Raw genomic sequence first — 12,464 nt, 5'->3', positions numbered from 1 at the left:
GGCTGGGCGCGGAGCGGAGCGGAGCCGGCGGAGCCCGCGGCGCTTCCCGGCCCCTGCCCGGCCGGGCCATGCTCTAACGGTACCGGGGCGGAGCGGGGCGGCGGAGCGGGGCAGCGGCCACCCCCCGCGCCCCCCGCCCGGAGCGCGGCCGGGACGGGAGCATGCGGATCCTCCTCCTCCTCCTCCTCTGCCTCCTGACTCTGGCCGGTAGCCACGGGCAAGGTGGGTACCGGCGACCGGGGCGACCGACCGGGAACCGGCACCGCGGGGCCGCCCCGAGAGCGAGTCCCAACTCCGCGGGCAGCGGCTCCGCGTCCCGCCCGGCCCCGGCGGGGGGAGAGAGCGCGGCCGGGCGGGGAAAGCGGCGGGTTCGTCCTCCGGGAACCGGCGGCTCGGTGGGACACCCCCCCACACCCCCCCCTCGCCGCGGGTCCGGTCCTCGTGTCCGTGTCCCCCCCCCCCCTCCCCTTTACGGTGGGTCGTGATGGAGCCGGATCCCGTTCTTCCCCCCCCCCCCCGCCCCGGGGATGCGTCGGTGCCCCCCGGTTTGGTTCTGTCGGTGCCCCGGTGTGGGGGCAGTGAGGTTTTGTTGCCCCCTCCCCGCTTTTAGGTCTTGGACCCCCCCGCCCCGTTCCCGGGGCTGTCGGGGTGCGGGCGGGCAGCGGCGGTTGGACGCGGGAAGTTGTGGGTGGCGGGAGCCGGGATGGGGGGGGGGGGGGGGGGACACGGGGGGGACACCCCGGGGTCAGTGGGGTGCCCCAACAGTGAGGACGTGACCTGCTGGGGGGGGAGGACCCGGCGATGTGGGGGCTGCCGTCCGTCTGTCCGTCCATCCGCCGGGAGCAGAGGGGGGGTCTCGGGGGGGGGCAGCCCTTGGGAGAGGGGTCAGGGGAGTGTGGGGCACCCTCTTTGCCCCCCCACTTGCTTTCCAACACTCGCTGCACGTCGTGGGGGGGGGGGGCATCCGAGCTCCCACCCCACCCCAAAGCTCTCTCTGACCCCCAAGATCCGCGCGGCTCCTTCTCGGGGAAACTGAGGCACGGGGAGATGCTGGGCCAAGGTCACCCAGAGCAAGAGGAGCCGAGCGGGGGGGGGGACACACACACACAGTCCCACTCCCCAAATCTCAGCCTCCCCGGGCGAGGGGAGCGGGAAACACGCCATGTGTGCAGCGAGCTGGCGAGGTCTCAGCCGGCTCCGGCTCCTTCCCCGCTGCAAAATCCAATCTAATTTTTAATTAAGGGGGCGGCGTTGCTAAGATGCCAGGAGGAGAGGGGGGGAAGGAAAAAAAAAAAAAAAAAAAACCAAAAACCACACACAAAAAAAAAAAAAAACCCACAACCTAAAATAAAAATTGAGTCGGCTCGGGGGTTTAAGAGGAGCGTGTAAAGCCTCTTAGGGGGCCCGGGGGGGGGAAAAGCGTCGTGGGGCTCCGCTGCCCTCCCAGGAACAAAAGCGCCCGCTCTCCCGCCCGGTGCCATGTGGATCCCGTCGGGGAGAGGGGCCCAGCTCCGGCATCGCCGCTTCGGCACTGGGACGAGCCACCAGGCTGGGCCGGGGGGTCCGCTGGGGATTGGGGGGGGGGTCATATCCCTAGGGGACCCCCCCCCGAGCAGCCCTGGCTCGTCACCATCCCTCTTAAGTTTTGCTTCGGGAGAGAGGAGCTTTGCTCTAAACCGGGGTGCCGGGGGGGGGACACACACGGGGCAAGGGTGGGGGGCAAAATTTGGGGTTCCCCCCGCTGGAATTGGGGCTGTGCTCCACACAACGGAGCCGGGGGGGGGCCGGGGGGGGTGTCGGTGCCATTCATGTGGTTGCACACAAAGATGTTGAATGGGTTTCATCACTCTTCATTTCTCACTAAATAATTTTCTGTATCTTATCTAAATGAAACCCATTATTCTTCCCCCCGTTTCAATCACTCGCCGTGATTGCGCCTCAAATTGAAATATTTATTCATTTTCTGGGCGATTCTTCTTCTCTTTCTCTCTGTGGGTTGGTTGGTTGTTTTTTTTTTTTTTTCCCTCCCCCCCCCCGCCATCCTTTTCCCTCTCAAAAGCAGCGGAGAGATGGATGGGGGCTGCTGGAGGAGCGGCAGCGGGGGTTCATCCTGGGGGGGGGGGATTGGGGGGCTCATATCAGCCCCCCCCCCCCCCCCCCCCCGTGGCTCGTGGGCTACCCCAGTGTGTGGCTCTGAGCCCTGGCACGCTCACTGCGTGCCCTGGCTGAGCCCCGCTCCCCTGGGGGAGACGTCACCGCTGAAGGAGCAGGGGTGGCACCGGGTGGTTTGAGGTCGGGTTGGTCCCTTTGCTGGTGACGATGGGACTGGGATGGGACTGGGATGGGACTGGGATGGGACTGGGATGGGACTGGGATGGGACTGGGATGGGACTGGGATGGGGGGGTGCGGCCCCTCGGCCTCCCATTTCCAGGGCAGGAGGGGTGATGGTGCCAGGGCCACCCCAGCTGGCCCCGCTGCAGGACGTTGATGCCCTCGGTGGCTCCCTGAGGGAGAGGAGGTGACGGAAGGTCCCTGTGGTCCCAGTACAGCTTGGGGGGGGGGGTCTGGGGGTGATGGGGCTGGCGGTGGGCACCGGCCCGTGCGGTTTGTAAGGTGACCGTTGTGTGCCGCGGGGTGATAAAAGCCTGCGGGGGGACACTCTGGGGCTGAGATGTGGCAGTGAGGGAGGACGGTGACCCTCACCCCCACCCACCCCCCCAGTGCCCCCCACCGGAGCCGGTGGCGTTGGGCGTCGCGGCCTGGCCGTGGCCGTTTGGGGAGCGGTGGTGATGCTGGTGGCCCTGGGGCTCTGCCCCATCCTGGGGGTCCCTGGGGTGACCCCCCCATCCCAGTGGCACGGCCCAGCGCCGCCCTCCTGGAGGAGCTGCCCCGGCTCCAGTTTGGCCTCGCCGTGCAGCGTGTCCCCCCCTCCACCCCGATGCCACGTGGACCCGTGCCAGCCATCCCCCACATCCCTTCCAACCCCCATCCCCTCCACCCAGAGGCTTTGGGGGGGGGGGGTGGGGGGGTGCGTGTGTCACCCCGCAGCAGGATGACCCCCCCAGCCCCGCAGCCGCCCTTCAGGAAACCATTTTTGCAACTGGGATGGGGCCTCGCGGGCGCTGGTGGGGTTTTGCTGCTGCTTTTCCCTTCTGAGAGGCAGGAAAGGGACGCAGCCCCTTCCCCACTCTGGGGGTGCCCCCATCTTTCCGTGGTGCGAGGGATGTGCCGCGGGGGGGTCTGGCTGAGGGGGGGCCAAGGCAGCCTTTGGGACGGGCCCGGCCGCGGCAGCCACCGCCCCGTGCCGGGACTTGCCTGGGCAGCCCGTGCCAGGGCTGAATCACCCGCTGCCGCACCGGGGCCCGGTTTGCTGGCGGGGAGGGAGCCAGCCCGACCGCGGAGCCCCCCGGCAGCCTCCGTGCCCCCCCCGCCCCACACCGGCAGCAGCATCCTGCCCGTTTTCTGCGGGACCCGGAGCCATCCGCTTGTCCGTCAGCAGTGACCTCCAGCACCCCAACCCTCTGGAGGTGACATCCGGGTCGTTGGGCACCTCTCTCCCACCGACCCAGAGCCGTGCCACATTAATTAATTCCCATCCTTTAATTCGGGATTGGTTTAATCCCGAGCCAGCTTTCCTCCTGGCCTAGATCCTACCTGGGCTCCCCCCACCCGGCTCGCACGCCCCGTCCCGCTGAGCTCATCCCCGGGGATGCTCCCGGAGCCGGCTCCGGTCACGGGCCCACGGCACCTGCCCGGCCTCGGCGCTCCGCTCCCGCCGTCCGTGGGTCCGTCCGTGGGTCCGTCCGTCCACCCGCCACGCAGCCCCCCGCGCCGCGCGGGGATTAGAGCTAACTCTCCATAAAGATTCCCCTAATTGCTTGCCTTACCTCAGGTTTTATCATCAAAGCATCCGTTATTCCCTCTCTAGCCTCCTTTTCTTTTTATTATCTCTTAATTAATCACTCTAGCTTTCACACTTAGCAGATAATTACAGTCTCCTGGGCACACAGCTCATTTTCATAACCTCCTGCTCCCAGCCAGGAGTGGGCACGGCGCGGGAGGGAAGTGGCGAGTGTGGGAGACAGAGGGGACAGAGGGACCATCCTGCGCTGGCACCCCCCCCCCCCCCCCCCCCGCACACCTCGTCACGTCTCTCGGTGACAACCGGGCCACCGCGTCACCCTCGGGCAGAGCCGGCTCCCGGCCCCACGGCGAGGATGCGGGGGCGTGCGGCGGGGCAGAGTTAAGGGTATTTGGAAAAGAGATGGAGTTCTGGGCCGGGATCTTGGCGGCGCTTCACTGGGATGGATCTCTCGGGGCTGGAAAATGAGCTTCTTCCCACCACCAACACCCCCCCCGCAGCGTCCCGTCGGCGTGGCATCGGACGTGGCGCAGCCGGTGACGCCAGGCCCTGGTGCCGGGCCGGATCCCGGCGATGCCGGGGTCGCTGCCGCAAGGGGATGGCGGGAAGGAGGAATTTAAAGAGCAAACCCACTTGGGGAAGGCGCAAGGAAGGGAAAAAGGGGGGAGAGAGGCCTTTTCTGCAAGGGCTGGGACATAAAGGGCTGCCAGCGCTGCCATGGCAACGGGCGGATTATGATCCAAATGGAAATCAAAATAAGAAGGGGGGGGGGGGGTGGGAGAAGCGAAAGAGTGGAGTAAAGGAGGAGGGGAGGAAAAACAACTTTTATTTCCAATCGGAGAGCGGTTGTGTGCCTTGGAGGGGTTGCCATAGGAACAGCAAAGAAAAGGAGCCGGGGAAAGTGTGCGTGCGGGCGTGCAAGGGAGCGTGCGGGCGTGCAAGGGAGCGCGCATGTGCGGGGCAGCGCGAGGGAGCGTGTGGGTGTGCAAGGGAGCACGTGTGAGGGGGTGCGGGTGAGCCCCCCGCCCTGCCCGCGGCCGTGCTGGGGATGGGGGGGGCAGCGGGGCGATGCAGAGGAGCGGGATGAAGGCCGCGGGCCCCATCGCCGGGGTCTCCTCGGGGCCAACGCGTCGCCCTCGGTCCCTGTTGCTGGGGACGCCCCGTGGGAGCTGTGGGATTGTAGGGGGGGGGGGCACCTGGGCTGCCCCCTCCCCGGGCTGGCCTCGAGCATCCCTGCGGGCGCGGAGGTGGGAATATCCCAGGGAGGGTGCTGAGGGCAAAACGGGGCTGGTCCGGGCGCCCGGTGCTTCCCATCGCTGCCCCGGGCAGAGCAGGACCCCCAACCCCTTATGGGGGGGCTCCAGCAGCCTCTTCTCTTGCTTCCTCCCTTCCCTTTTTGCTTTTTTTTTAAAAAAAAAAAAAATTCAAAACCCTCCGACGTTTCAAGTGGATTTGATTGAAAATAATCGTTTCAAACATTCGAGAGGGGTTTTCCCGTCCTGCATCGCTGGCAGCTTTCGGTTCGGGGCATGTGGGGCTCCGGTGTGTGTCCCCCGGGGAGGGCTGAGGGTGCTGAGCCCACCCACACCCCCCCGCAGGCAGGCCCGTGGGCTGCTGGAGGTGTCTCCGGGGGGTTCCTGGTGGGCCGGGGGATGTGGGGTGCGAGGAGGAGGAGGCAGGAGAGCAGCAGTGGGGGAAACTGAGGCACAAAGCGTTTTGCTTTCACCACCAACGTGGGCAACCCCAGGGGCAAGGCCCCGGCTCTCCCCCCGGCCCGGCACGTGGCACTTGGCCCAAAAAGCTGGGGAGCAGCGAGCAATAACACCACCCCCCCAAAAAAAAGCTACATGTTCCCCCTGAAAATGCACCCCCCACCCCCCCTTCCCAGCCCGCCAGCCCCTTCCTGGGGGTCCCAGCCCCTGCCCGCTGCGGGGAGCTGAGGGTTAAGCTCTGGTTTTTCTTTCTCTCCCTCATCTTCCAGAGAGCCTTGGCAGGAAATTCCTCAAATTCCAGGCTTGTGGGATCATTGCTGGGCTCTGACCGCAGGAGCAGGGAGCGGGAGCCAGGGCTGCTCCCTCCGGCTCCAGCTTCTCCCGAGCAGGGTCTGCAGAGCCCCGGAGGGGAGGGAGGGCTCGGTGTGTCCCGGTCCCCCCCCCTCCGCCATCCCCAAACTCGGGGTCACCCCGGTGGGGTGAGTGTGTGTGTGTGTGTGTGTGTCCCCAAGTCAGAGACACGATGCTCGTACACACACACACACCCCCCCCGCCCTGAGTTGCAGGGACCCCAGCACCCAGCGTGGGGTGAGCAAGTTGGGGTGGGGGTGGTTGGGCTTAAAATTCCACAGGACACCCCCCCCCCCCCCCCAAGACATCCCAGGTGGGGTGGTGGGTCCCTAGGTGACCCAAGAGCCCCAAATTCTCACTGAGGGGGCAGGGGGGGGTGGCAGCTGGGGTTCCCTGGCCGGGGGGAGCCCTGTGGGTTGGGTGAGCAGCTCTCAGGGGGGCTCCCACCCCATCGGCCCCCCCCCACCCACTGCCACCATGCCGATGCCTCCACAGTGGGGAGGAAGAAGCTGGTTGGGGACGAAGGAGCCAAAATTCTGACCCATGTTGTCCCTTTGGGAGCCGGGGGGGTGACCTGGGGCCCCCACTGCTTTCGGGGCGCAGCCGGATGGCGACACAACCCGCGCCGCGTCCCTATGGATTTATTTTTTATTCCCCCTTCGAACCCGTTTCCTTCAGGATTAGGTTGTTGGGGTGTTTTTTGTTTTTTGTTTTATTAAACCCCATTCGCCGGGGATGGAAACCGCCAACTCGAATTTAACCTCATCTCGTTACCGATGCTCATGGTGGCCGTCGGGGCCTCGAGCCACCTGTGGGGAAACTGAGGCAGGGGGCTATGAGGACCCCTCGCCCCCACCATCCGACGGCTCCTGGGGCCGCGGGTGAATCCGGGGCTCGTCCTCTGACTCATCCGATTCCAGACGTTGGGACGTCGAGGCCCGTATCGGAGCCTCGCGCGCTCACAGCTGCTTGTCCCGATTCAATGTGAATGATAATCCCATTATTAAGAGATGTCTCATTAAGACATCTGTAACGAGAGCGCTTACCAGCAGCTCGGTGGAAGGATGCCAGCGCTGTTTAAATATTTTTTTTTTAATTTTTTTTTTTTTTCCCCCTTCATTAACGATTAGGGATTTTTATTTCACCCCCCCCCTCCCCGTTTTCCCAAAGAAGAGCTCCCCTCCCCCTCCGTGTGCACACACAAACAAAAGTCTTAATTAGACATTGTTCCTAACAGGGATATTACACAAATTAATTAAACTCAAGCCAATAAACAGCGCTGCTCCATAATTCTGACAGCCCCAGAAATGAAGAGGAAATAACAAGGGGAGAAGCTCCGCCAGCTCCTTCTGTCTGCTGGGGGGGAGTGCGGGGGGGCCCATACCCCTGGGTTCTCCCCACCCCCTGCAGCGGTTTGGGGGGCTCAGGCTGGGGTGTGTGGGGGGGTGCGATCTGAGCTGGGGACCTGCTGGGAGGTGCTGGGTGTCCCTGAGGATATTGGGGGGGGGGGGGGGGGGGCTGACCCCCGGAAAATCAGGCAGGAGCAACATCTGTAGTGTCCTGCACATCTGCAGCCCAGGCCTTTGTCTGGCAGCGCCGGGAGGAGGAGGAGGAGGAGGAAGGCTGGGGGGTGCGAAGGCAGCTCCCCCCCTCGTCCCTTCTGTGGGGCCTCTGAGCAGGGGACACCCCCCTCCTGCCCCCCCGGGGTGCTGCAGGCCCCCCCAGGAGCTCGTTTAGAGGTGACACAGGGGGTGTCTGTCCTCACCCCAGGGCGTGCACACACATGGCCCCCCCTGCTCACGTGCCCAGAGCTCGGAGACACGGACATTCCCGTGCAAGCGCACGGCTGGCACACACACGCGTGTGCACACACACTCACACGCTTCCATGCAAGCACACAGCCGGTGGGTGCCCACCCCCTGGCCCTGGCAGCCCCCCACAGTCCCCTATAGCCCCCCCATGCTCTCCCTATGCCCCCTGCAGCTCCCCATGCCCCCCTCCACACCCCCTGTGTCTCTCTGTGTCCCCAAAGCCCCCCACATGCCCCCCGTAGACCCCTGCAGCTCCCCATGCCCCTCCATGTCCCTGCAGCCCCCCTGTGCCCCCCCAAAGCTCCCCGTGCCCCTCCATGTCCCTGCAGCCCCCCTCAAAGCCCCCCACATCCCTCCATGTTCCCTGCAGAACCCCACAGCTCCCCATGTCTCCGTAGCCTCTCCATGTCCCCACAGCCCCCCCCCCATGTCCCCGCAGCCCCCCGTGCCCCCCGCGTCGCCCCGCTGGGGGCCGGCCGAGCCCTTTGTCTTTCTGCCTGGCTGCCCCCTTTCACCGGGATTAACGGCGGGAGAAAGGGGCCGAGTTTTTCCACCAACTTTGGGCGGCCAACGGGTCCTTCCCCAGCTCAGGGCAGGTGGGAGGGAGACAAAGACCCCCCCCCAGACCCCCCCCCTCCAGCCCCTGCCTGCACTGTGGGCAGGAGCGGGATGATTTGGGGCGGCGGGGGGGCAGAGATTCCTGTCGGGACCCCCAAACTGGGGACCCCTTGGGATGAACCCTCAGGGCTGGGGGTTTCCCTACCCTGGAGCCCCACGTGTGGCCTTGGGGACATGCACCGAGCCCCGCGGGGGGAGCTGGGGGGGTCCCTGGGCAGCCCCCGGGCCCCCCCTGCCCCGGCCTGGCTCCTTTGCCATGCCGCACTCCAGCAATTCATTTATTTTCTTCTCTGTTTTCCTCTCTCTGCCCGGCACTGGTTTATATTTTATTGGCATCTTTGCAGCGCTGAAAGTAATGTAATTACGAGGGGAATTTATATGTTGTTTCGTAAGTCGGGAGTTCATTTTTTTTTATATTATTATTATTAGGTGGGGAATATTTAAGGCTCCTCGGGAAGGAAAAATAGAACCCAATTCCACCACGTCATCTCCCCCGGTATTTATGCCTCTTCCCAACGAGATTTTAATTGAAAATTGTTTTGCGTGGTCCCCGCGTTGCGGACTTTTACCCCGACTCTAAGGAGGACCGGGGGCCTCAGGCCATCTCCCCCCGCCGTGTGCCCCCCGGGCTGGTTGTAAAAAAGCAGGAGATTTGGGTGGAAAAATTTAGGGATGGGTTGGGAAGAGGAGCGTGGGGTCACGCCGGTGGCGGAGGGGACGGGGTTCCCTTCTCCCGTCTCTCTTTGGTCTTCCCTGTACCTCAGTTTCCCCGGGAGGATGCTCAGCATCTCTCGGGGACCATGGCAACGGGAGGATGCTGCCCCGGGGAGTGGTACCCGGGGTGCCAAGGTCTGTCCCTGCCGCTGACAGGGGGGGGTCCGACACAGCAGCGCCCGTCTCCCCGCCCCGGGGAATAATCGAGGCGGAATATTTGATGGGCTGGGAAATGAGCTGCTAAATTTGTTGGGAGATTGGTGTCAGCAAGCGATGGCAACCCGGCCGGGAAATGAAAAATCGGGTGGTTACGGCACTGGGGGTGGGCGGGGGGGGGACACATGAGGTGACAGTTTGCTGGGGACAGGGAGGGATGGCAGAGCCGGGGTCACTGCGGGCGCTGGGGTGGCCCGGAGGGGATGGAGGAGCCCCGGGGCTCCGGGGGATGCTGTGCCGGGGGGGGGGGACCCACGGTCAAGGTGACCCCAGCCGGGGGCGTGGGGAGACCGGGGGGGGGGACCCAGCGGTGCCGAAAGCGGGTGGAGAGGGGAGGTGGTAGGGCCGGGGGAGGGGAACCAATCTCCTCCTCATTTGTTTTTATAATTTTGCCTTTTAAAAAAAAATGAAAATAACTGGAGCATCCTTTCCCCGGAGAGCTTCGCTACCACTGGCTTCGAGGGGGGGGGGGAGGCAAGGAACGGCCCCCGCCAGCACCCTGTTGGGGACACTGGGGACACCCACGTCCCCAGCCACAGGGAGGGACACGCAGCCTGGGGGAAACAGGCACAGCACAGCCATGGGGGGCCGGGGGGGGCCATGAGCGGTTTGCGGGGACTCCCCGTGCCCCCCACGCCTGGTTTTCCCTCTCGGGGAGGGGTTTGGGTTAAAACAGCCCCAGTTTCGCCGCCGCCATTGCACACCCAGAAGTATCGGGGTCAAACGTAGCAGCAGCCGGGTGAAGCGACACCCCCAGAATGGCCGGGGGGGTGGTGGTGGGGGGGTGTCGGGGTGGTTGCGGCCCCGTCCCGGTGCCTCCCGAGCCCGGGCGCTGGGCGCTCGCCAGCGATGTGCTGGCGTCATATGATGGTGTTGAAATACTTTCCGTTCCTGCCGGGATGGGGAGGACCCGCCAGCGCCGGGAGCGGAGCCAGGGCCCAGGGTCCGGAGCAGCCGGGATGGGGACAGGGACAACGGGACAACAACGAGCCACCGAGGATGCTGGCATGTCAGGGATGGGGACAGGGATGGGGACAACTGGCCACTGAGGGTGCTGGCACAGTGGAGATGGGGATGGAGGGCTACTGAGGACACTGATGTGGCTAGGACAGGGACAACCGGCCACCAAGGATGCTGGCATGGTGGGGATGGGGACAACTGGCTTCCGAGGATGCTGGCATGGCGGGGATGGGGACAGCTGGCCACCAAGGATGCTGGCATGGTGAGGATGGGGACAGGGGGCTACTGAGGACACTGATGTGGCTAGGACAGGGACAGAGACAGGAACAACTGGCCACTGAGGATGCTGGCATGGCAGGGATGGGGACAGGGAGCTACTGAGGACACTGATGTGGCTAGGAGAGGGACAACCAGCCACCAAGGATGCTGGCATGGCGGGGATGGGGAGAACTGGCCACCAAGGATACTGGCATGACAGGGAAGGGGACAACTGGCCACCGAGGATGCTGGCATGCTGGGGATGGGGACAGGGGGCTACTGAGGACACTGATGTGGCTAGGACAGGGACAGAGACAGGAACAACTGGCCACCGAAGATGCTGGCATGGCAGGGATGGGGACAAATGGCTTCCGAGGATGCTGGCATGGTGGGGATGGGGACAGGGGACTACTGAGGACACTGGCATGGCAGGGATGGGGACAAGGGGCTACTGAGGACGCTGCTGTGGCCAGGATGGGGACAGGGACGGGGACAACTGTCCACTGAGGATGCTAGCACAGCAGGGATGGGGACAAGGGGCTACTGAGGACACTGCTGTGGCCGGGATGGGGACAGGGATGGGGACAACTGGCCACCAAGGGTGCTGGCCCGGCAGGGATACTCCCAGCTCCCCCGCGCATCACGGAGCCGCGGCTGCGGGATTCAATTAACGAGGAATTAAAGGACAGTAATATTCAATTAATGTCGATCCGAAGGGGATTATAGGGGCGAGGTTTTGGGCAAACGGGGTCGATGCCTTTTCGCTGAGGATGCGCCGGGGGCTGATAGCGAAGCCGGGAATCGGGACACACACACACAGATTTGACCCCCAAATGGTGCGGCCGGTCCCACTCTTGGTGTCACCACCCCAGGGTCCCCCCGTCCTGGAGCTGCTGGGGCTTTGTCACCCCCCCAATCCAGCCCCGTTAGCGTTAAAAAGCCAAAAGAGAAGAAAATAGAAGAGGCCATTGAGCGACTTGGAGCGGAAGCGGCTCCTCCTGCCAAGCTCGGGGCGACCACGGCGCAGGAGCCTCAGGAATTGTGGGTGGCGACGGGGACCCTCTCCAGCAAATACCAGTTGACATACTGGGAGCGCTGGGCCAGGCCGGGAGGCTGCTGGTCGGGGCCTAATCAGGGCCGGCGGGGAGTGGGGGATGATGTGGGAGATGGTGGGGGGCACCCCCAAAGCGAGGACACCCCCCACCTCCCCCTTCATCCCATCTGGGAAACCTTTGTCGCAGCCCCCGGGGTCAGGATGGGACCCCCAGGGACACGCAGGGTTGGGGGGGGGGCAGCAGCCACCACCACCAGCCCCCCTCTCCTCCCCGTGTCCCTGCCCTGAGCCAGCGCCGGGTTTAGCTTGAAAAACCAAAATTGTCGGAGCCTAAAATAGCCCCAGTGGCGCGGGGGGGGCGCGGGGATGTGCCAGGCCCCATCACGTCTCCGCGCTGGCTCGTCCCCGCGGCGAGACACGGCACCGCCCGGCAGGATGGGACCCGCGGGGGCTGCGGCCGAGCCCTCAGCGGGGACGGAGCTCAGCCCCCCCACACCCCCGTGCCTCAGTTTCCCCACTCAGCCGGTCCCGGGGTGCGCGGGGTCCCCCCCCTCCATCCCCGCTGGGTTATTTCAGGGCTTGAGCTTTTTGATTTTTTTTTTTTTTTTTTTTTTTTCTCTCTCTGAACCGTTGGTGACGAGTGGCTGAGGGCGCTGGGGCTGGGACAGCGCGGGGACGGGGGGGGGACAGGGGGGACAGCAGTGGGGGGATGGGGACAGCAGTGGGGGGTCGGGGACAGCAGTGGGGGGACGGGGACAGCAGTGGGGGGGGGACGGGGACAGCAGTGGGGGGACGGGGACAGCAGTGGGGGGACAGGGACAGCAGTGGGGGGGGGGACGGGGACAGCAGTGGGGGGACAGGGACAGCAGTGGGGGGACGGGGACAGCAGTGGGGGGACAGGGACAGC

General features: G+C 64.9%; 1 protein-coding gene across 1 annotated transcript in view; it reads left to right on the top strand.

Annotated features, from left to right (window-relative positions):
• KIRREL1 (kirre like nephrin family adhesion molecule 1) overlaps positions 1–12,464 on the top strand; it is a 28,596-nt gene continuing 16,132 nt past the window's right edge. The window contains exon 1 of the mRNA XM_074929132.1: positions 1–222. Within this exon, the coding sequence (XP_074785233.1) occupies positions 162–222 (61 nt within the window). The 5' untranslated portion in view covers positions 1–161. The remainder of the gene's footprint in view (positions 223–12,464) is intronic.

This window comes from Athene noctua, chromosome 29 (genome assembly GCF_965140245.1).
Source record: "Athene noctua chromosome 29, bAthNoc1.hap1.1, whole genome shotgun sequence".
Classification (NCBI taxonomy): domain Eukaryota; kingdom Metazoa; phylum Chordata; class Aves; order Strigiformes; family Strigidae; genus Athene; species Athene noctua.
The sequence above is the reverse complement of the archived record's forward strand: the minus strand, read 5'-3'. Positions and strand labels throughout refer to the sequence as shown.